At 39.1% G+C, this 26,525-nt stretch overlaps 1 protein-coding gene across 1 annotated transcript in view; it reads right to left on the reverse strand.

Moving 5' to 3' along the window:
- LOC142106671 (histone-lysine N-methyltransferase PRDM16-like) overlaps positions 1-26,214 on the reverse strand; it is a 355,613-nt gene extending 329,399 nt beyond the window's left edge. Inside the window, exon 1 of the mRNA XM_075189660.1 lies at positions 26,043-26,214. Coding sequence (XP_075045761.1) covers positions 26,043-26,079 — 37 coding nt within the window. The 5' untranslated portion in view covers positions 26,080-26,214. The remainder of the gene's footprint in view (positions 1-26,042) is intronic.
- Positions 26,215-26,525: the final 311 nt, after the last annotated feature.

A 26,525-nucleotide genomic window follows, 5' to 3' on the forward strand; every position in this document is an offset into this window, starting at 1 on the left:
CAACTCTTCACAGGTGGAAGCAGAGAACGTAAAAGGAAACACATTTATGTTACATCAGATAATCGGTCACAATGGATGGATCTCGAGTTCGGACAGTCAAGTGCAATGGTTGGGCAGGACGGTGGTTTAGCATTGTAGTCATTGTTTCAATACAAACCAGGGCCCCATCTGTGTGGAGTTTGTAGGTTCTCTCCACGTTTGTCTGGGTTTCCTCTGCAGTCCAAAAAACATTCTGACGAGTTAATCGGTTTCTGACAAAACCTAGTGTGTTTGTTAGGGAATTTAGATTGGAAGCTCCAATGGGTCAGCGATTGATGTGAATGACATATTCTCTGCACAGCGCCGTGCAACATGATTGGCGCTATATAAATAAGCACAACTAATAATTAAAATAAATAATAGCTTCAAAATCTCAAATAGACTACACATCATGTTCAATTCACAAATGACATCTGAAAAACAGCCTGGGTCCACACTTGGAAATCTGTAGATCAGTTTGTTGCAAGCTAAATTATTGTTTCTGAAATCTGATTGGCTGCTATTAATTCCCCTTCTTACCATCACTTCTTAAAAGGTTTGTGCCTCATCCACCTGCCGAAAATCATTAACAGGCAAAATTCATTAAACTATGTATGAACAAGTACTGACAATGAAATTCTCATTTTTAGATATTATCTTGTAAGCACTGTGACCGATTACTTCATAAGTCGAACTATTTTTAAGAATTATAACGGCTCAAATTTGTCTCCATTAATATTTAAACAATTATGCCCAAATAAAGTGTTTTAATGTTATTTTCAACACGTTAAATAGTCGGTCAAACGTCAGAGGGATCCAAGAATACAGAGAGTTCATTTGAAAATCTTTGTCCTTCAAACAAGTCTTTGCCCAAGGGTGTAGAATTACGTTCCGGCTATTATATGGAGAAACACACCTTATTTTATTATTATTTCTTTTATTCTTTCCAAGTATCCTTAACTTTTCCAAGCCCGCGGGTAAAACTGCAATAGTCAAATCTTTCAGGAAACAGCTATACTTTTTACTGACAACATTTGGCAGGGATGATCTATGCATATTTCATGCCATTGAATTCTGCTTAGAGTACATCATTCAGTCGTCATTACTGTAACTCGTAAGCATTTATAGGGTGGCAATGAATAATATGCTTAGGGGGTCACTTATATTCCAGCTTTCCCTAAACAGTCCATGTTTTTTGCTAGAGGAAATTTTGGCCGTGTTTATTTTCCTACACAGTCGACTTCTGGAATATAATGGTTAATGGCGTAATCGACCTTCAAATTTACGGACTTGTTGCTTTCCTGCCACTTCCACTGTAGCTTCCCTCTAAAATACTCTTCTGCATTTCTACCACATCGTTATATCATCATCATACCTCCCAATTTTTTAAACAATGGCGAAGGAGGGGCGGTCATGCATTACTGGGGCTAGCCCAGCACAGCTACCACCCCCCTCTTAAAAATCACCCTTTCAATGCCACATGCACCAGAGACATGCGGGCACCTCACTTGTTCATCGATGCTGTTATGCAGAGCTGCAGGGAAATTAATGGGTTATAAAAGGTGGAATCTAACAAGGGCTCCACCCTACAGGCTGCATTAAGCATTTGATGGAATCTTCCTAACCAGTTCCATTTCTAACACTATCAGCGAATAGGAAGCGACATAGAACAAGAAACATTTGGTAAACATGTAAATTGTTCAAACGAGGAGCCAACTCAAATCAGGACACTACCCCCCCCCCCCCCCCTTCCTTGGGAGGAATAGTATTTTCCAAGTCTACAAAATTCTAAAACAGCTTGAATTCCACATTCATCATCATCATTTGTTTATATAGCGCCACTAATTCCGCAGCGCTGTACAGAGAACTCACTCCTATCAGTCCCTGCCATTGGGGCTTACAATCTAAATTCCCTAACACACACACACACACACACACACACACACACAGACAGACTAGGTTCAATTTTAGTTAACAGCCAATTAACCTACCAGTATGTTTTTGGAGTGTGGGAGGAAATCAGAGCACCCGGAGGAACCCCACGCAAACACGGGGAGAACATACAAACTCCACACAGATAAGGCCATGGTCGGAAATTGAACTCATGACCCAAATGCTGTAAGGCAGAAGTGCTAACCACTGAGCCACCGTGCTGTCGCATTGATAGGACGTCTTCACCCCTGTAGCAGATAGCAGGACAACAACCTCAAAATTTTACAAGATGCTTCTACAGATTTGTATCTTACGTATTATGTAAAGGAGAACTCTATATCCCTAGCCAAAACATTAAAAATAAAAATAGAGAATAAAAAAGTGCCTTATAAATGGATACATTGTTATTTTGTGTTTTAAAATACAGTTTTAGCCATATAGATCTTGAACTTAAGACCTGGGTAGTTCCTAGTCTTGAAGTTCCACCTGAAACAGAAGACTACAAATGCCCCCTTGGACCTTTCCCGAGTGCCATAAAAAAGTATCCTCTATTTTCCCCATGACAATTTCCAGCAAGACATGGCTATCGGGAAGAACACACAGTGAAATCTCTTTTGTGCGTTGTCCTTCTGTCTCATGCAAATCAGCCAGGACTCCTCACTTGTCAGAAGCGTCCTGAATCTGACAGATCTTACGTTTCCAACTCATTTTCTAATGAGTCTGTACATCACCGCTGATTAATGTAATAAAGAATTCATGAAGCAAATGATTGTAACATGAAGACACCTTGAAGAGGAGAAAGAGCAAACACAATATGTTAAGGAGAGGTCCTGGCTTTTTAACCTTACTTTAATTGTACCGGTAAGACACTAGAAGGAGTGAGGACGGCGTTTCTCTCATTAACTGCGTTGAAGGACTAGCGCATCTTGACGTTAAAACAATGGTATCAGGATAGGCAAAAGAAATGTGTGTGTGTGGTTTTAAAAAAGCCTTTTTAAGGTTAATGTCATTTTATATGGTGTTGGAAGGTTGTAAACAAGCTTGTTTGGCACAGAAAGCTGTAATACCGGGAAGAAACACCAAAATGGGTATTTACCCCTCGGGCCTTACTTGTTACAGATAAGGGTCCCCAATGAGAAAAGGCCGGGTTGTACGTAGTTAAGGCCTTGATAGCATAGAATACATGCAGATGTGTTCGCATCATTCCTGTACATCAGTGGTGGAAAATATAAGATATTAAGGACCTCATGTACAACCCCAAACCCAATCCAAAGAGCACCCAACATATTTGTGTCACCTTTGCTCATGTATGTCGTTGACCATCGTACTCATTCTGGGTAAACCAATTTTTAAAATGGAATAAAACAATATTGATTATATTTTGACAATAAAAACTAATCATTGCATCTTATAATTAATTGAGATCAGCCTGCATAATGACATGTTGGCGTTAGAGGAACAGTTTCAGAGGCTGCAGACTCACGGCACAGAAGTGGCTTTATCATCATCATCATCATCATTTATTTATATAGCGCCAGCAAAATGTTTTATCATATATTCCTTTGTCACTGCACCCCCATATTACCGACAGAGGAAGTAATGGAGGGAAGCATGCGCAACGCCTCCCCCATCCCCCCACCCAAAAAAAACAAAACTGCAGCTTGGGCACCGAGATTTCAGATTGCAAGCTCTAGTGGTCAGGACCAACTAACCTTCTGTTTTATTGTAGGTCTGTGCATTATTAACATTGTATGTTCAATGTATTTCCCCGATTGAACAGAACGGATTGTTGGCGTAATATAAATAAGTTAAAAGATAATATGAATATTATAATGATATAATGAATTTCACTAAAATGATCCAAAAAAGGAACGGGCAAATCCTACAAGAGGACACAGTTGCCGAACTTACATCTTCACTTTGCAAAAAGCCACAGATAATATTTTCACTGTTTAATACATTTTTTTTAAAAACAGAATGGTATTATTTTTTTTTTTAAGAACCTTATTCCATCATGCATTTGCATGTATTAATATGAGGAAATGACATTCTAGTGCTAGATTTTCAAATTAAATACCCACAAATAGCAATAGATTAGAGCCACCTTGTGGCCAAATTATCGTTAAAAAAAAAATAGTAAGAGACAAGAAAATGTGACTTCAAATACTGCAGCTCAGTGTTCCGAATTTTTCACAGTGTTTATCAAAGCATCTGTGTCAATTTCAAACCATCTTAAAGGGACAGTGCACCAAATTGTTCCTAATATAGTCTACATACTTTTCTGAATAAAACAGGTTACTTGTGTTTGAGGGGTGCTTTTTTCAAAAAGTTATTTTTACATAAACTCAGTTGTGTAATAGGCCATTATTGTGATTATTTGGAATCTATGGTTGTGAAGTCAATATACAAGTAACGCTGTTTATATTATATCTGTGCAGTTATATAACGCTCAACTGTCAACAGCCCTGACTATAAAGGAGAGTGGCCTACCAGAAATGAGTATAGTCTCACAGAAGTCTGTATAGATTGGTAAGGCGTGAACGTTGGCAAGTGTAATCAAATGCAAATATATACAGAATTGTGAGTAATATTAATGTACAACACTCATATTGAGCTACTTTACATTGCCATCGTTCTTGTCTCTGTCCCTTTATCTCTTCTCAAAACCCTCTTATTGTTCTAACTCAATCAATCAATATTATTCAGGCGTAATTCTCTTACAAGACGACAGAACGTATGTAACATGTCCATTATATGCTTGTACTGGGCACAATTAGCCAACTTATATTTTTGAGTATAGCATACCATACCAACTATGGACATTCCTCCTTTAAATATCACCTTGAAGCCCATAGGGGTATCTTAAAATAACCCCTGGAAGAATCTTCAACGCACCTGCAGCGCTGGGGGGGGAAGGGGGGGGGGGTGTGGGGGGTGTGCCAAGAGATTTCCAAAAAAATAATGTATCAAAGAATATATTTGAGTTAAGACCCAGCACCTGATTTATAACGACGGTATCGCCCTTGTTTAGTGGGAGAGCGCATTATTTAGAGGGGGTATATCTGCACTTTCCTCTTCATAAAATTAAAACAAAAAGCAAAAATGTACTTATCACTATATCATATTGACTTCACTGAACTGAAGTTGGAGTAGACAAGTGGGGTTTGTATTTTTACATCTCTTATCAGATAAATATATGTTTCCAGATTTTCCTACGGAGTACCAAGACGACTACCTGTAACCCAGCACGCTTAAAAGCTCAAAAAATGTAGAAACTGCTGTTAGAGGGATCAGATGAAAAAGGAGAGAGGGCGACTTGGTGAGATACATATGCCCTACCTGCTTAGACCCGCAGATAGAGAATAATTATCCACCTCTCGTAGGTAATTTGAACTTACAATTACTCATTAACAATATAGGAGGAGGGATGGATATTCAGTTCAAATAAGAAAAGGGGAGAGCAGTATACAAAGGGAAAAGGGTAGGGTGAGAACGCCGTGCCAGGATGAATAAGTAGGTAATACTTTCTAAGATTGTCTAGATATCCTATCTCGGGTTCGGCAGATACCGCGTTAAGTGCCATTTTCCTTGCTCACTGCAAAAAATGCATGTAAATCCTAGCTGAATAAGGCTCTGAAACCAGATACAGAAATCTCATAAGAGATAGAGAGATATTAAGTCTATCCATCTAAAACACACAAGCGTCGGTTTAATAGAGATGGCCTGGATTGCAAGCATAAAAAACAAGGAGACAATACACTGTATTCACCAAACATTATAATAAAATAATTAAATAATAATAAAAAAAATTAAAAAAAAACTGCTCAAATTTGGCATTGTAAGTTATTTATTGGACATTCAGTTACGTTCCTTAGGGTCCTGGGGGAATAATCAACATTTAAAAAAAAGTTGAGTTGGTATTGCACTTTCACGTATTTTAGGCAGACAGTATTGGGTACATAATTCAGAATAGTTGTCGCCTATACTGGGGGCTCATTTACACACATGTTCTGGGAAAATGGGCTACAAAATGACGGAAAAAAAATGGAAACGCAGGATTTGCACTTGCGTTGAACATATTTTACATGCATGTTTCGCCTGTTTACCGATATGATCTATGGTACTGGTATACGTGCTAACATAGCAGCATTAGGTTGTGTCATGAACTAAAATATCTCATTGTTAAACGTTTTTGAAAGCTGTAGAGGGAAAAGAGCCATTTTATTTTTAATGCGCTTTTCAGGTAGTTAGCGGATGAAAATAGCGCATAGGTGTGAACGAGCCCTGGATGCACTTACAGCACCCAACATATAATCAATATACAATGGTTTCCCTGGAGAAGCTGAAGTGTGAGGGACGCCCACGATCCTGCCAGCCACATTCAAGATGTCAGTTTGAGCAATCAAAGAACTGTCCCCTCTGCAGATAGCTTAAATGGAAAGTCCATCTTTGTAAGGTTAAAATAGACCCAAATGGTTTGTTTGGAAAATTTAACCTATACCCTTGGTATAATCATTTGCTAGATACATTCTGTAGCAGGGTGTATCTAGATTCTTCATCTTTTTTGATCTGGTGTTTGCATCACAACCTCAGCGCCATCTAGTCTGAAAGAAGTAGAACGATACAGAGTTCAACCCGCTAACGTCAACCAGATGACAGAGATGTTAGGTCAGGCATAGGCAGGGGACTGTACAACCTCAGTCCACCTAAGACTCAGTAAAGGCAAGTTCTAGATACATTGTGGTAGAGTGTATCTAGTAAATAATTACACATAGGATAGGGGTTATATTTGCAAAAGCGATCCCCTAAAAACAGGTCCACAAATGTGGATGTATCCTCTCATGTTATTGGCTGTACGTATCTCTCTAATACTAATGAATGCAACACTGAATAATTAGGGACCGATTCAATTAGCCGCAAGGTTATGTAGTCTCATCACGCGTTGAATTTCCGTGGGATGTTTCGCTAATGATCTTCACCTCTCATGCCGTTATGACACTGAACACTGAACTGAGTGACGTTATTACCGTAATTGCCATTTTTGTCTGCTCAGAAACGCACGCAAGACTGCAACAGAAAATTGTGGCTTATTGAATCTGCACCATAGATATAAATTCATAGTATAACTTCCCAAATCGTGCATTTATTGGATGATCACAAAAATTGAATTTCCCTTCTTACACTTTTATTTTCTATTTAGTAGGATTTCTAGCAAAGTCCCTTTTAATTAAATGTGCCTAAAAGGTAGCGTTTTATGACATTTGAAGTATTTTCGTTACAGTTGCTCGTTAATGTACATTGGACTTCAAAGTGTTATTATTGGCTAATAAAGTAACACTTGAAGTTTGACCGCGAAGGTCGTTGCTCTCACCTTTAATGACTTTAATGTGTTAAAACAGTCGATTAAGTACCAAAATATAACCAAGTATCATTTATCACACTTTTAAAAAAAAAGTTCCTAGTGGACAACTAATGCACTATTCTAGAGAGAATGTAAAGTCCATTAACTGCAAATGGAATCGTGGCAAATACGGATTTGTCTAGAAGTCAAGAACAGATTAACTGTTGTACTTCTCTTTGTTACCCCTCCAAATATGGACTGATTTCGTTGTCTCCATCCACATTAAAGCAGGGATTAACCCTTCTACTCTTTTCTTTATTTTTGTATTTTTGAAGCAATTCTATGATGGCAAAATGTATATCTGAATAGGCTTTAAAAGAGGTGCCCCATTTATACCATCTTTTGCTGCACCTTCTGCAGTGTCTTTCAAGACGGTCAATGGTGTCTATTCATGTTTGCTATATCTGGGGGAATTAAAGGAACCGCAATTTTAAAGAAACACCCCACTGTGCCTCTTTTCTTTCATATAGTCCCTCTTTTTTTCTAATGCCTAGATTTATAAGGAACAACTTCTTCATTGGATAAGCTCATATATATATACAAGTTAACCCGTGCATGATACTCGTGCATTTTTTTGTCAAATAATGTCAGTATACCAAATTTCAGGTCATTCGGATGAGCCCTTTCTGAGAAAATAGTTTTTTCCACAGACACACACTAACACACGCCGCTACACATGCAGGGGCGGATCTAGAAAATGTTTGTTCCCCGGGGGGATGCTAGGGCGGGGCGATTTAGGCCCCGCCCCCTTTCCGACTTCTGAGGCTGCCGGGGGCTGCACAGTATGTGCAGGTCCGCTCGGCAGTGACAGGCAGGGACAGTGTGTTTACACAATTAGAGCAGCCGGGCAGCACACTGTCACTGCCAAACGGACCTGCACATACTGTGCAGCCGTCGGCAGCAAACCCCTGCTAGGGGGGGGTGATTGCCCCGATCGCACCCCCCTGGATCCGCCACTGTACACAAGTGTGTTCATGAGGTAAAATTACCTCCCGAAAATGAGTTTGACCCCTCAACTCGTCAATAATGTCAGTATACCAAATTTCAGCCCTTTTTGAGGGTTTTTTTTCCACACACACTAAGAATTTAGTAGGTCAGCTAACCCCGTGCATGATACTCATGCATTCTAGTCAAATCAAGCTACTTAAGGTGTTAAAAACTCCCCACTGTCACCTCCGGCAACCACCAACCACTCCCAACTGTCACTTCTCCTTCAAGAAATATATAGGTCAGTGTATAACTCTGCCCAGCAGTTGGCGCTGCAGCTTGGTTGTTTTTTTTTCCACACACAGACAGACTAACACACGCCACTAGACATTTATATTATATATATATATATATATATATATATATATATATATATATATATATATATATATATATATATATATATATATATATATATAATTAGGGGTGTAAGTGCATTGTGATATTTTAAGATGTATTCTGACTACTATCTAAAGGTCTGCCAGGGACCGTGTACATATCTAGGAATTCAATATCACGCTGGGGGTATGAACTTTTTTCATAAAGAGGCGTGTTTGACCCCACAATCTTCCCGAATCATAGTAACAGGTACCTGACCTCACTACTTTGTGCTGTTGGAGACCCTACTCCTTCCACTATATAACTCTCAGTCTGTGGCTTCCTGTTGCCTCCATTCCCCTCCTCACATCATGTCACTGCCCCTGTCACATGCAGCCCTGCCCTCACTAACACCTCACTCATCTCCTGATATACTCTGTGCTGCTGGGGACCCTGCTCCTTCCACTATATAACTCTCAGTCTGTGGCTTCCTGCTGCCTCCATTCCCCTCCTCACATCATGTCACTGCCCCTGTCACATGCAGCCCTGCCCTCACTAACACATCACTCATCTCCTGATATACTCTGTGCTGCTGGGGACCCTGCTCCTTCCACTATATAACTCTCAGTCTGTGGCTTCCTGCTGCCTCCATTCCCCTCCTCACATCATGTCACTGCCCCTGTCACATGCAGCCCTGCCCTCACTAACACATCACTCATCTCCTGATATACTCTGTGCTGCTGGGGGACCCTGCTCCTTTCACTATATAACTCTCCTGTCCTCACTAACACAATCACACGACTGTACAGGTTAGTGTTTCCCAGAAAATCACCACACTCATCTCCTGAAATACATTGTGCTGCTTAGAATGTCTATACAGTATTTGTATAACAAGCATCGCTCTTCTTAGGACAATTACATTTACAGTTAAAGTAATAAGCCAGGATTATGTTACCAAAATGTACAGACAGATGGATAAAGGTGACCTGCCCAAAAATGATAGATTAGATAGAATATTGCTACAGCTGTTTTAAAACAAAATACGGTAACATTTTTGGCAAATTGCCATTCTATCATAGGGACAGCTAACGGCATTAATCCAGGGCAGCCAGAGAGTTTTTAGACAGGATGGGGAGTGATTTTTATATTATAACCTTTCACATATCCAAATATTTTCAGGCCTCAGCAACAGGGCCAGAATTTATATTTCCATCCATACATCCATTCACAGGTATGTAACATTTTATAGCCTATACTAACACCCTTCTCTTTTTCAGTTTTCCTATAAAAAGACAGAGCTGGGTCCTGAATAGGACATTCTAAAAAGAGCCACTATAAATGTGTTAATCATGTCTAGTTTCAGGTTTTATGATTGAGCTTTGGTCAGACGGGTAGACCGGAGGCAAAAAAACTCACACGGTCATGAATCTGCTGGAAATTTTTTCTTTGGGGAACTTTGAAGGAGTTATTGATTATTTTTTTTGTAAATCAAGGTATCTGTCACTCAGGATCATAGGGGAGGTCTCTCTCTCTAAAAGAATTCTGAATATATATATTAAAGAGACATTAACCTCAACATTTTTTTTTCTATGTTGGAGAGTCAATTCAAAGCAAAGTGGCGCAGCAGCCTTGCGTAAGGAGACTACACGGTGGTGTCCGACCTGAAGTCTCCACTCATATATGACTTCTATGAGGTGTAGGGAAGATAATGCGGAGTTACCTCTACTGTAATAACCATAATTGTGGTGTTGTTTTGTTTTGAATACAGATATTCTCCCTCCTCCCCTCTAAATAAATGACTGGAAAAAAATACAGTATTTGTACCCGGGGAAGGGGTTGATGCCGATAGAGATGTGGGCAGGAACACCACGTCTGGAGAAAGTACAAGAACTACAGTGGTGCTTCAAAGGTTGGACTGTTGTTTATATCAGATACTGTCACAGAATTTATTTAAACAAAATACAAGCACGGCAAGTGATAACATTTCTATGTAGAAAAATGTAATGTGGAGCTTACATTGACTGTAGAAACAATTGACTCCATATATAATATATAAAGAACAAGTTATAAGAGAGAGTAGAAATAAAATGAAATAAGCAGATAAGGATCTTCATCACTGAATGTCACAATTTGTTAAAACTTCCAGCTTTGTCTGTTTGTGGAAACAAATATTCCGTGTTGGGGAAGGGGGGGATTCTAATAAAATTGCAGTAAATTTGCTAATCTTTATTTAGAAATACAAACATAAGGTGCATCTCTCCCATGCAAGAATTTTCTATGGCTCTTGGGAATTAGGGTTTTATTAAGATTAAGCCTATAAATATGGGTTTGTGTATAGTTATTAAAAACCCAGATGGTGCCATGCAAATATAATCTTGTAGAAGGGGCCTAAGCCTTTATAGGGAATATGTATAATTCTAGCCTTACATCTAAATCTACCAACACTCAAGAGAAAGTTGATCAGCCAATATTGGTCATTTGTGATCAGAATCAATCAACATCAAAACATGTTTTGGTTTAGATTCCAAATCATAATAATTCAGGATGGGCCGGAATTGGAATGGGAACATATGTACAGCCGACGACTGCAATTAACCTGGTGGTGTGGTCATCACCCAGCCAACCAACCAGACTCTTCTTGCCAAATGGTTTGGCCAAATTGGACGCCAATATAGCACATTGGCCAACATCCAGATTTGCCCATGTGTGCCAAGCTTAAGAGTGCGTGTAAAAAGTTAGATGGGCATGTTTTTTTTAATGGGTTCGCCAAAGGCCAGAAACGCTTATTAGAATTTGCAAATTTTTCAGTCTGTTGGGAGTCAAAAACGCACGTACAGCTTCTCATAAGAATGCTGGTCTTTGAGTCTCTAATAGAATCTCTCTTCCATTATGACATTGCTGCATGCTTTAAGAAGAACATCAACTTGGATGAACTATACGATAAAGGATCTTTGACGATGGTTATGATGGGATCGGTAATATTAGCATTCTTGACCAGACTGTGAAAAAACCCCAGCAATCTTTCATTTATGGTTCAAATTATGGGGGAACTGACTAAAACAGAAACTCGACAAGCTTATTTGGCAGAAAAGAGATTTTAAATCAGCCAAGAAGGACCGGTAACCCCTTGAAAAATGTATTTCTTACCCAGCGACACAATAAATGTGCCTCTGCCTCTGTTGTATCGGTGAGAACCCCTCCTGCAATGACACTGTTACTCCACAACAAAAGAATCTCCCATTTTTGCTGGACACCCAGGAGTGTGAGTGCCCGCTAGGCTCACCAGGTTGGAATACCCTCTCCTCTTTCTGTCTTTAGTATCTTGGATGATGACAGTGTCACCCCAGCAGCATTCTCAATAAAGTCCTGTTTATAGAGAGAAGGGAACAAGGCATTTTATGGGGGTGGGGGTGAAATTGTATTTGTTTGAAGGGGGGACTTACTGGCAATCTAAAATTTTGTTAATAATTTTAAACATTATTACTACAGAAAATATAGGGGTAAACTGTATGACCGTGGATTGTAAATTTGTAAATCAAAATGCTTAATTCTTAATAAAAAAGGTATTCATCATCATCATCATTTATTTATATAGTGCCACTAATTCCGCAGCGCTGTACAGAGAACTCATTCACATCAGTCCCTGCCCCATTGGAGCTTACAGTCTAAATTCCCTAATATACACACACACTCACACACAGACAGAGAGAGAGAGACTAGGGTCAATTTTTGATTGCAGCCAATTAACCTACCAGTATGTTTTTGGAGTGTGGGAGGAAACCGGAGCACCCGGAGGAAACCCACGCAAACACGGGGAGAACATACAAACTCCTCACAGATAAGGCCATAGTTGGGAATCAAACTCATGACCCCAGTGTTGTGAAGCAGATGTGCTAACCACTAGGCCACTGTGCTGCCCTATTCACCAGCTACAGTCATCCTAATAATAAGATCGTTGGTGGTCTGCCTTCTCACACCCTAGTTATGTTCTGAATTTCAATAATGAGAAGCTTGTTACGAAATAAAAAAAATCCTGACTTGTTTCTGCTCCTGTAAAATGTAACGTGAAAGAACGAATGTTGACCGACTTTGCTTACATGAGAGAGATCATGTGTGTTTTACCTGTCACCTAACATGATTGCGTTGCGTTCCTATAAATCCTATAATTAGGTTTCTGTTTTCTTTACGAATGGAGTGTAAAATTTGCCAGATCTCTGCCATGGACTAAATCTATGTATTCTGCATGACTTAAGTATTTTCCTAGAGTAAACCATTTTTTTCCCCTTCTTCTAGGGAATGATTAAGGACACAGTCTAGCCGAGATATTACGAGACCCCCTTCCCAGAACATTAATGTTGATACTTTTCTCTTTTAATTTAAATCACTATTTTATGACTCATTATGTGTTTTCACAAATATCAAAGTGAGTTTTCACGTCCCAAACAGAAATAAAACAGATCCAGCGTGTTCAATTTCCCAGCAAAAAGTGCATGAAAAAATAAAAAAAAAAAGTTACACGTACAAAATTAAATATTTCATTTTGTATTATTGATATTTTTTTGGTTTCAGAGTAAATTAAAATATATGTTTCTTTTGCATTTGGCCTTAATCACAATGAAACATTGTGCTTGGTGGGCTCAGAAAGGGAATTCCCAGGGGAGGCTAAACACAACTTTGCTCAATAATAATAGACCTCTAAAACTTGCTACAACCATCAACCTCCTTTCCATTTCTCTTTGAACTGCCTTGGACTGCAAGGACTGGGAAGCAATTTAAAACTACTGGTAAATCGAAAAGAGAGAGACAGAGAGAGAGAGAGAAGAAAAATCCCTTATCAAGGCTGCAAGCAGAGACAACCCAGGTGGTACAGACATAAGTAGCTAAACTAACCCACTATTTGTAATTAGAGCTCACCTACTTTATATTTTTCCCATAGTGTTCATGAAGAGTTACGGAGAAACATTTACATAAAAAAAAAATATATACTATACTAAAAGGATTTCTATCATTTTGCAGTGCCTGCTTCAAACAGGTTAACATCCCACTGGAAACACCATTACTATTCTTACTGCCTTTCAAGATATTCTCCGATTAGTGTGTTATAAATCCTTCCTGTCGGAACTCTATCTGCACCACTCCCCTTTACAACTCTAGGTAGGCATTTGTTTAGGGGACAGAAGGTGGGATGGAGAGATTTGGGGGAGCAAAATGAACCAGTGAGGGCCATTCATGGTTTTCTGTTGTGTAAACAAACTCAATAGCTTCCCACAGTAAAATGTTGGAGGTCTGTGTCGCATTAAAGATGTTCCAAGCACCTTGCGCAACGAATAGAAGTTACCTCTTTGTAAAACCAGACTTTTTTTCTTATGGGGATGTCACAATTCCTTGGTCAATTCAGAGTTTCAACTGAATATTCACATGGAGGAACGACCCATTATCATCATCTGTTATTTATATAGCACCACTAATTCCGCAGCGCTGTACAGAGAACGCATTTACATCAGTCCCTGCCACATTGGAGCTTACAGTCTAAATTCCCTAACATACACACACACACACACAGACAGAGAGAGAGAGACTAGGGTAAATTTTTGATAGCAGCCAATTAACCTACCAGTATGTTTTTGGAGTGTGGGAGGAAACCGGAGCACCCGGAGGTAACCCACGCAAACACAGGGAGAACATACAAACTTCACACAGATAAGGCCATGAGCGGGAATTGAACTCATGGCCCCAGTGCTGTGAGGCAGAAGAAGAAGAATTAAATGTGTGTGATGGACAGAGACAGAAGTTAACGTAATGTAGTGGCCACTTTGTCCGAATAAGGTTTACAGACCACATCAAACCACACAGACCCCCTCCGCCATCCCTCATGACACCATTTGTACCCCGTCACTCAGTAGGTTTGTCTAGAGGCAGAACGGAGAACAGAATACTCCATTTAGAATCGCACTCTGTCCACATGTTATTGCAATTTAATATTTTCACACACAGATGCATCATTATCTGGGAACTTGACACGACGAGGATAATTATATAATATTTAAAGCGCTTCTTATTTTTAAATGAGAGCACTGAGGCGCATGATTGGGATGAATGCTGTTGGATCTGTGCATTTTTCAGCCTATATGTTTACGTGTTACCAAATGGAACAACAATGGGGGTATTCTTCTGTGATAATAGGAGAAATTCTTTACATTCAATGCGTAAAGGTTTTCACTACAGAAGTTTCTGAACTATTTTACACTATTTTATACATATCTGTACTGAAAAGTTATCATTCTAAGTAAATCGGATACAGATAAGCTTGTGGCTCGGACCATTGATTAATTACTCCTTTTAGGCATTATGCAAAGTACAGATATAATAAATTGTTGTATCATGTAAAAATACTGCTAACACTTTAGTGTATTATGGAACGAGCACATATTATAATCATTCTTCAAAAAGATTTACACATGGACAAGTAGGAGGGCTTGAATAACCTGTAGCCAGTCAGAGTAGTAGAATAACAGCAGCACTGAGTATTTCAGCTTGGCCACCTGCTTTGTGGAGGAGTCACTGCCACTTGTCTGTAGGCAAGCTTGAATGGGAGATGTTAGCTCAACTTGTACCCAATCAGAGTATCTAAACATAAACAGCAGCACAGAGGAGGAGTGATGCGAGGAATCTGTCACATCGGGAAGTGTGGTCGTTAAAGCCAAGCATTGGGATTTTTATTTCATTTTTTAATAGCTTACAATATTACAACGGCAGCGCCATGATATAGGGAGTGGATGTAGGCAAGTGGGAAGCCAAAGACACAGGCGTTATATACAGGAAGGAGCAGGGTCCCCAGCAGCACAGAGTATATCAGAAGATGAGTGATGTGTAAGTGAGGACAGGGCTGCATGTGACAGGGGCAGTGACATGATGTGAGGAGGGGAATGGAGGCAGCAGGAAGCCACAGACTGAGAGTTATATAGTGGAAGGAGCAGGGTCCCCCAGCAGCACATAGTATATCAGAAGATGAGTGATGTGTTAGTGAGGACAGGGCTGCATGTGACAGGGGCAGTGACATGATGTGAGGATGGGAATGGAGGCAGCAGGAAGCCACAGACTGAGAGTTATATAGTGGAAGGAGCAGGGTCCTCCAGCAGCACAGAGTATATGAGGAGATGGGTGATGTGTTAGTGAGGACAGGGCTGCATGTGACAGGGGCAGTGACATGATGTGAGGAGGGGAATGGAGGCAGCAGGAAGCCACAGACTGAGAGTTATATAGTGGAAGAAGCAGGGTTCCCTCCCAGTAGTACAGAATAGGGATGTCAGGCTGCTGTATGACAACTTGTAGTAGGAACAGGTTTCCCACATTACAGGATATGCAATTCCCTGTTAGTCCTGTCTCTCACTAGCAATCACATAAGTAGACGGTAACTACTCGTACAAAATCAGGATACTCATCTGCTCAAAAAATACTCTGTACTGCAGTGAACAGTGTGATTAATTAATTCAGATGCACATTTGTATAGTAACATTGAAGCCTGTATGTGTGTTACCTATAAGCTGCTCCTGCACAGATCCAGATCCACTATTCCATTGCTTACACCCATAAAAGATTTCACTTGATTTGAAACTCTGAAAGATGAATGTTTCTGATACAAGAATACATTCCTGAACAAATGGTGTACCTTAAATACACAGACCTGTTGCTTAACCACTGTCCTAAATAACAGGGATAACTCTGAACAGAAAGACACACAGACAGTGGAAGCTAAACAATAATTACATTAAAATGTTTCGGGTTTTTTTGTTAAACCAGCAATCCCATAAATAAAAAAAGTAAGGCTTTTTTTTTCTTTTTAACAATCAGTGTGGCAGTCTAAAAGATACTGTTAGTGATAAACATGCTGCCTTTTATTCCCTCTTCAGGCTGCTATTAACGATTTAGGATTCTGAACTACCATGGCAACCACAGTCACATGGCACAGTGAGCAGAGAGGCTTTCGAACACCCCTCTGAGCTCTGTCTGCACTATGACATCCTCCTTCTTCCCCCTCTGCTTTCACATGCTGATAGCTGTGAGCCTGGGTCAGTTCAGCAGACGACATCTGGCAGCCATTTTCTTTTGCCAGCCAGAAAGCTTTTAAAAAGGAGAGAATGATTTGTAGAGGGATTGCGAAGGAAAATGCATGCATTGAAAGAAAAGAAGGATTCTTAACTTACTGTTTAGAGGGGAAATAAATCTTCTATGTGGGATTGCTAATTTAATAAACTCCCCTCACCCACTATTTGGTAGACCCCATACTCAGGATGCCTAATGTTTGGAAGCAACACCTGCCACATATAGTGTACTTACGGCCTACTGCGGATGGAAATTGCCGCAGCACCTTTAAACGCCAGGCTGTGAGCCTTGGAGCATTTTGGGAAGTCAGTAGACAGTTGCTGCATTTCTGCAAGTTGGGTGCAACTTCCTTTCAAGACATCTCCCTTACAATGATGTCTGTGTGCATAAAGTCAAGTCTACTTCTAGTCAACCTTATGAGCTATACTGGCATGTACAGATATAACATAAATCTATAGGATTACATTATTCTTATAGTACAATAATAAACATCCCTTAAAGAGAAGCCACTAAAAAAAAAGTGTCTAAAGTGCTAGCGAGAACCACTTCAAGGCCAAAATAAATAAAAAATAAAATAAAAACAAAAAAAACACACAAAGTCATTAATTTGACTTTCAAACCAACGTGTTTATATGACCTTAGCTTTTAAACATTTAAATAGGGCCCCAAACTACAAGAACCACTAGAAAACACATGGCCGGTATGATCTGGATGGCTGTTGTTCCTGCCTTGGGGCTTAGAGTTTGCTATAATACAAATGGGCAATGTTAATATTTTACTGATGCAAAGTGTTCAAAAATGCCTACAGAGTAAGCACACCTTTGTTTCATTGCACGAGTGGTACTGATTGATCATTTTATGATGATTTTCTTAAAAAAAAAAAATACATATATTGTAATTTTTAGTTTTTATTAGGAATGTAGAGGGTCCTAAACATGTTCAGCATTTATGGTTTTATTCCTGGGTGCAGGGAAAGATCTCGTCGTCATACCTTGTTCAAAACCCATTAATGATAATTGGAGGCTACACGCACACTGCTGTAGGCTCTCTTTAGAATTTAGAATTTCCCTCGTGACACTTAATATCAAAATGATTTGCTTCAAATAACATTGTGCAAACTGGGTAAAACTGATTTTGAACACTTTTTTTTTTTTTTTTTTCCAGTAGGCTGCATCGTAGTTAATGAAATTAAACACACCATTCGTAGCAGTCTCCAGGGGGATGAGGGACTGGAGCCCACGGTTGGTTTATTTTTTTATTGAAATAAATAGCAGACAGCAAGAGGAGTTAATTACGTAGAGAATTGGAGGAAAAAAAAAAATAGCATTCCATCGATATAATTAAACCAATTTTCACAGATAAAAAAAATTCTCACTTGTATCATTCTTACATTCCAGCTAGCCACGAGTCGACAAATTTATCTAGTCAGTGACGACTAAATTGGTGTGAATAACTTGGACAAAAAGAGACGTTTCTGGGAAACTTCATCAAATTGACGTCAAGAGGTATTTAAAAAAAAAAAAAAAAAGTTGGAAGGACAGGATGAGGCTACTGTCAAGTGTTCAGATATTTCGAGGCAGTTGCATAATTTGTTTGGAATGTAAAAGTCTAGTGATTTAGGATTTGAACGCAGACTTTGGGGTACTATTTCTTAAAATCATCTGTATGTCATATCAGCTGCGATACTGCTGATAATGTTGAGAAAGTCATACAGATATTGTCGCATGTTGCCCAAAGACCAACGCCATACCCCATCAAAGTTATTCGGGTCATTAACAGGCACGGTGGTAAATTCGGTTAAAAGACCATACTTACACTATCATCATCACCATTTATTTATATAGCGCCACTGATTCCGCAACGCTGTACAGAGAACGAGAGAGAGAGAGAGAGAGAGAGAGAGAGAGAGAGACTAGGGTCAATTTTGTTAGCAGCTAATTAACCTACTAGTATGTTTTTGGAGTGTGGGAGGAAACAGGAGCACCCGGAGGAAACCCACGCAAACACGGGAAGAACATACAAACTCCACACAGATAAGTCCATGTTCAGGAATTGAACTCATGACCCCAGTGCTGTGAGGCAGAAGTGCTAACCACTGAGCCACCGTGCTGCCCAATCACTATCAGGCCTCAGCCATGCTGGTAGTTACCCAGTGTCTTGGTAAGAGGAGCCACATGGAGGGAGCTCTAACCCTTGGCCACTACCGACGTGTCCTCTGCGCTTCAATCTGGCTATTCAATGCGGCCCCTGAATAACCAGTAAGAAAAATTTGGCCACCCATGTGAGTAGACAAATTGTTCAAATTGTTAAGTGGTTGCGTCGTGCTGAACAGCTAAATCACTGAAATGCGTGGGGTACTTAACTAACAGAAACTTTGCTCATCAGCTTAAACATCTCTACCATCCAACGTTTATCTCCAATGTCTGGTAAGCTCCTGGATCTATTGCATATATTTGCATAGGTTATTAGTATCTCTGCTGTATAGATTAGCTTGCATTGCAATTGTAGTGGTCCTTTACAACTTGGACTAGCACTAGTTAGACTAGCGAATGTGTGACAGAGTAAAGTGGCAAAAAAAAAATAGAACACAAGAACAAAAATACAACACGCAGTTCTCTCACTAATCTTCCTAAAGAGCGTAGAAAGACTTCTGTAATGTTATAAACAATCATCTGACAATCAATATAAAACTATTCTCCTATCTCAAATGCTCCAACGCCAAACAGGGAACATGTTTGAAAAGGGTCTTTCTGCTGGAAAAACGCCACCGTGGTAACAGTGTTAGTAGTGCCCAATGAAATCGCATCTATATTGGGATTTCAGTAGGTCCATTAGTGTCCCATGGGTAGGGGGGGTGTTCCCTGTCATTCTGCTCCCCTGGTATGATTTTGCATGCCAGTAGTGTGCCTTGTGAAAAAATAAATATTGAATCATTTAATCTACCAAAAAGTAGAAGCCATTAATTTATACCTTTTCAGCAATTAAATTTTCAATTTGGAAATCTACACCCTGTATTCTCCTGCTTAAGAGCTCTGCATCACAAGAGACAGATTTCTGGGCATTTACCAAGAGGCCTATCCTTTTCTTGCACCAAATAACGCAGACTGTGGCATCTCACGGTCACCCCAGGGAGGGTCTTCTGTTTTATTTTGCTCTGGTGTAGGCCCAAATATACCATCACCAAGAGGCGGTCGGTGTAGATGGGTCAAACACAAGGAAGATAGAACTGTACAAACAAGACATGCGACGTGTTGCTTGATGCACCATTACGAGAGCGCGACACTTTATATATGCATCCCAATCATTGTTTGTTTGCTGAACTGCACAGAAAACAGAATCCCTTGGAACTTGTTGGGAGAATCCAAAAGGTTAAAGAACAAAACAATGGGCAGTAAATCAGCCTTCCCTGTGCTGAAAGGGTTTCACCAAACAAATTATGGATGTTTATATACAGAGATCTCTGGCGTTCTAGAGCTGGTATACAGCAAATCTGCTGCGCACCAACTGCAGAACGTGGAATTTCTTCATCGCCAGCTTTGTAGTAGTTACATCCCAGGTTTAAAATTACACTGAGCGACAGCTTTGAATTACTCTGCTGCTCTGTTGTGAAATATAATCCATCACATCACATGTGAACATTTTACATATTCCACATATGCCGGTTTGCTTTAAGTTAATAATATAAAGCCGGAGCTGTTTTGGAGAGCTGGTAAAATAAATTGTATAATAAAAGTGTGTGTGTGTGTCTGTGTGTGTGTAGGAAGGAGTATGTATGCAAGAATTTCACAGAGCTTACACTGTAGGTCAACATAAGCTAATGTGAATTCAACAAACACATTAGACTAGGTCATGCTAAAAACGAGGGATAGCAACGCCATTTAACCCATCGAGCACCTGAAGCCTTAGAAACTGCATGCATTGTCGCACCCCAATGCAGTCCCTTTTTGCAGAGACCACAGCAAGACAACCCAAATGGCTCTTTTACTTTTAGTTCTACCACAACTTGGGCGCCACACGTTGTCCACCACTGGAATAGACTATGCAAAATTCAACATGGTGTCCTGCTTGCAACCAGAAGTGGGGTTCACGTTTTCCCACCTTTCCCATCCCTTTCAGAAGCATGTATTTTGTGGTGTATACTTAAAGGCATATTGTTATTTTAATCACTATTATATTGAGCACCAAGGGAGAAGCACACTCATTTAGACTACAGCAGCAACTAAATGCACATTATTTGATTTCTGAAATGCTGACCCCAAATTCTTTGTGCCAGAGACAACAGCCTTGGTCTGCCTGGTAGTACAACCCTGGGTACTTCACTATTGTGTTTGATATAGAAGTACAGGCCTAAACCCAAGATATCAGACCTTTATGGCAGCAGGAAAACGCATGTAACACACACAGAGTGACCTCAACAACGAACAGGCCTAGCATTAAACAAAACCCCAAGGTCTACACTTGGCTGAAAGGTGACAATGTACCAACGCGTACAATACAAAAGCTTTATTTATTTTGTTATTCACATGCAAAACTTATGACAAAATGTGTTTTATATACATAAAAGTCCCCAGGTCACTTAATGCTAAGACCACCCAGAACATGGCTACATAATCACATTGTTTAAGATACTTTGTTAAAACACTATTTACTTTGCCCAAAATTAAATTAAAAAATCAAACAAACTGCAGCAAAAAGCCGAAATCAGACTATTTTTTTTTTCCTCCATTGAGTCTAATTATACATCTCGTTGATTACTTAACAGAAACACTTAGTATCATCTAATTGCTTGAGCGAATTTAAAGACTGTTAATAACATTCATTGGAGACATTTGGGACATGGGAAAAGTATTAGGTTGGGCTCTAAATAGACACCAAATTGGTACATTTCAACAAGAGGGTATTTGGAGAATGTGTTTAGCTTCCAGTGTGGTTCAATCATACCAGAGACTATGAAAGCTACAATCTGTAACATGGGTAAAACGGTGTAAAAACAAAATTGTGTTATTGTTGTTGTTGTAAAGAACACAGACAAATGACTGTAAATAGATGTGTACGTCTGCATGCATAGAACACACATACAAAATGACTATTTAACACATATGTAAATATATAAACATATATACAATAAACTGTCCCTGTTGCATTGACAGTGGTCTATGACTTGCTATTTTAACTGAGGATACAAAGTTGCACTTGCAAATATAGTGTATATTTAAAAAAAAAAACACTGGATTGTTTAATGGATTAAAAAATAAACACAGACAGTCTCACCCTTATCATACAATAGTTGGGGAAAAAATTGCAACAGATGTTTACCAACTGGAATGTACAGTCAGCAATTTCCTTCATCTAGTAATTAGACAATAAACTGTTTAATTTACATATGTGTGCAATTTCCAATCATTTAAATATTTTTTTTCTTTTTTTAACCAGCATTTTTGTAGTTCACGAATCACAAAGTGTCTCTTAAATTTTACAACAGTTTTCATTGTAATGTTGTGCAATTATGAGATCATGACACAGAAGAATGACCCTTTTCTTTGAAAGCTAAATATTGTTTTCACGTAAAATCTAATCATGTAACTCCTGCTTGCTCCTTCATAAGCCGCCTGTCAGTCATAACTTCTCTATGCATTAAGGTATATATACTCTCCAATGTACTGATAAAACAGTACTGACATGTTTAAATCGCCTTGTAGATGGGGGGTGGAGGGGGACACGTTGATTTGAAGGTTTTCTTTAACGCCTAATTTTGACGCAAGGACAAGTTTTGGGAAATGTGTTTTTTTTTGTTTGTTTATTTCCACTCCAAAACATATGCATTACATTTGCTGGCTGTTACCCTCATCATTCTTTGTTATTTAATCGAATGTATTTTTTTTACCCATCTTAAAAAATAAACAAACATCTGAAATCATTTTAAAAAATAGAAATTGTGGAGGTAGCGATGTGCGTTATGAGCAGCGTGTATTGCGCAAAAACGCACGGCGACAAACACAAAGGGCACACTATGGCTTGCAATCATCTGCCTGCTCTGTGACCCCCATCGCTATAGAAGTATATTAAATGGGTTATCCTGGAGTAATGAAAGTACTCCAAGATTGAAGAGCGAGATTAAATCTGGGAAATGGACTCGAGGGGTGCACAATGGAACAGAACGCGTTCCAAATCCAGACTTAGGTGAACGAGAGCCAAAGTCTCAGGGACCAGACCTGTGATATAAGCGCTCTGCACAAAAACTGATCGACGTTACAGCAACTCGGCTCTCAAGCCAACCAGATCACAGTGGCTGTTATATTGTAACAGAATTGGTGTTAACCTTCCACATCTGGTCGCCCAATCGCTGCAGTTTTTTAAAAAAAATGCAATTATGATTCATAGGAATCAATATTGGGTTTATATCCCTCGTCACAATAAACCAAGCAAGCTAAATATTTTGCAGTCCTGCTTGCAAACATTAAACCACGACATCTCTCTAATATATAAAATTAGGAACACACACAAAATAAAAAATATTGATACATTACATTTATTTACACCCCTGTCCCACCAGGGACTTATAGCCACATTTAAACCCAACAACCAAACCTCATCTGTCTGTATATATTAGCGATACACTGCAGTACAGTTTCTACAATGGACATATCAGAAAATGCTAGCCATATGCTTCAACAGAAATTCCAAATATAGTTTAAATTATTTAATTTACACACTTATAGTCAAGAAGATTTTCTGTATATGAACAAATCTCATTCTAATATATCTTCAGTTCTTGAAGCCATTAAATAGGGGATGAACCTAAAATCAAACATCAGTGGTTTAAATATCTGTATATACATATTTAGCCGTGCTAATTGCTGAAAATTTACACAATTATGGCACTATAATTGTCTGGATGTAATAAGCGTAGAGTTTAATATATGCAAAATTTGGCATTGCTGTTCCTGTCAACAGAGTAGCATTATATCAAATGTTAGAAAATATCTTCAGCTTTAGATATTATTTATTGTAAATGGATAGAAATGAGCCGATCAAAATCTGACCAAATAAAAAATATGTGTGTGTATATATATATATATATATATATATATATATATATATATATATATATTCACATGCATACACACACACCTATCAATATACACAGCTTGCTCTGCTAGATCTAGCCAGTTTTCCTATGTATTCTCAAGGGAGAGGGAAACCTTAGCTCCGGGCTACTGTTTTGAACTGTGAGCCCTAAAATCCTTCTCTGAAACCCCATAAAACGTTGGCCCTTGCATTGTATGAAACACCTGATTTTAATCAGTGTTCACCAGCCCAAAATCAGGTTCTTCATGTGTGTGTTTGTAAGGCCGAGGCTAAATTCTACTTCGATTTTTTTTTTGGCCGGTATCTCTCTATCTAAATTACTAAATTCCTTTAGTGTCCCAAAACACTATGGCTAAACGCTGTACACATCTCTTTACAGAATAGTGAGTCGTTTTGGGGGGAAAACAGGTTTTCACAGTTAACTCTAAATTACAGTGTGATTTTTTTTTATTATTTTGTATTATTATTAAAATTCCTCATGACAGAAAGTTGTACAACACTGTGCAAACTTTCCAAAAGTCAGCATTGGATCATCTGTTTGGATGTGCGTTTTAAACAAAGACAAATCAGCAGTGATCTTATGTTTCAGAGTTTGGCGTTTTATTAAATTGCATGCATAATATGACGCTAATATGTAAACACAGATTGCTATTTATTGTTAAGCTGTATTGGCAGCGAATTGTTGCACAGGGCCTTGGGAGCAGAAACGCATGAACAATTGACCCTTTAAAATCTGTTCTTAGAAAACAGCTGTGACTCATAATACCTTATGCTGTAAATTAAGTGCGCAGGTTAATGTGTTACTAAAACACTTCTTATTAATAAAGATTGGTTTAATGGAAAAGACCAATATAAGCTTTGTATCAAAATTCCAAGCTTAAGTGTGCATTGAAATGACCATTTTAGATTACATACACCTTTGTATACATACACACACACACACACAGTAGTAGTATAGACAAAACCATATACTGCATAAATCAGTTGTAAAAACGACAGCCTATTTTGAATTGGAGTTTGTTTAATCATAATCAGTACTTAGCAGACCTGTGCATTTCCTAAAACGATACAAAACACCAACATAAGGGGAACAGGTTTTGCAGTGAAACTGGACAAAAGTAATTTATAACTATTTATACGTTTTTGCAAACAATCATCAGTTTGTTTGTTTTTTTTACAAGCAAATCATCACAGTAATCCCCGAGCTTCTCCCTATAGTGCATGCAACCAATGGCACTATTTAAGTCACATTAAAACAGAAAGTAAAAATACGTTTGACAGGACTGAATTTTGCAGCTAGTCCCAACCTCCAAAAAAAGCAAGCAGGGGTGATAGATTACTAAACTATCGGATACCAGTTCCTAGTGGAAAAAACTAATCTCTCTGCACACAGCCTCTACTCCTGCAAACACAAACCTAAAAGACACACACAAAAAAAAATACAATACAAAAAAAGATCTATGCAAAATTTAACATGTCCTGCAAATGCACAAAATCCTGCGACCCCCCCTCTCCTCCCCGCCCCCTTCCCAATCTGACAATGCGCGCAGCCTAAATCTTCAATTTAGCAGCAAATGATTGCAAAAAAAAAATGTAGAAAACAAAAAAAAGAGAGAGGAGAGAGAGAATCCATTGCTTGGAGTGAAGTCCCTGGTTTTGTGTCATGGCTTTGCCTGTGCTTGCTGTGCTTCCTTTCACCGCCTCCCTCTCTCTATATTCAGTTTGTTAGGATCACTTCTCCTTATGCCGTGGGCAGTCCTCTAGCGCCCACTATTTCTAAAGCCAGGAATATAATTTCACAAGACTTGGAACGATTCAATAAAAAAAAAAAAAAAAAAAAAGTTGCTATCCCTTTCGTCAACTTTTAGTTAAGTTTCGTTTTTAACAATTATTTGCCATTTTAAGGGTCCCAGATTTCTGTCTAGGGGAGCAGCGAGCTCTCTTTGCGCGCAGAGAAGCTGCAGAGGAAGGGAGGGCGAGAAGACACAGGCTCAATGCGTCTTTGCTAAAGCTTACAGTAAGGGCTGGACATCAAGCAATCATCTATTTAGCTTCAGTAACCAGAAAGGAAGAGGGGGATAGGTGCTCGTTTCCTGCACCAGCTTATCAAAAAAAGGGATCACCGGCCAGCTGGACAGGCACTGCTAGATCCTCAGGGTAACTTATGCCTAGGAGAAGAAAGAAAAGGACCTACTTTTGGCTAGTTTCCTCGCCCTTGCCTTGGATCTCATCTTGTCGGCTTGTAGATCCCTCTTCTCCTTGAGCCCAGAAGCAAGCTACACACTATCTTCATCTCACAAGCATTGTCAGTTTGGACACCTTTGCACATGCGCACAGAGCATTCAATCTGACACCCTCTCCAGGACTAAGAAAGTTTCCAATGTATTCATCATCATCAGTTTTTTTTTTTGTCCTATCCTCTTCTTCAGATCACTTATCTCCCCCCTTACTCTCCCCCTTTTCCGCAGCTCCATCTCTGCCTTTTTTCCCTGTACTGCCTCTTTAAGAAAAATCAGACCTCTCTGATTGAGACCCATTGCAATTGGCCCCTGGATTGGACATATTTCAGGACCCAGGTACCAGTCATAGTGGCACTAGGATAGATTATATAGGTATATCTATAGAGTTATGCAATAAAGCTTATTTTATTTTGTTGCTTTTGATACATTTGTAACAA

Source organism: Mixophyes fleayi, chromosome 11 (assembly GCF_038048845.1).
Source record: "Mixophyes fleayi isolate aMixFle1 chromosome 11, aMixFle1.hap1, whole genome shotgun sequence".
NCBI classification, from domain to species: domain Eukaryota; kingdom Metazoa; phylum Chordata; class Amphibia; order Anura; family Limnodynastidae; genus Mixophyes; species Mixophyes fleayi.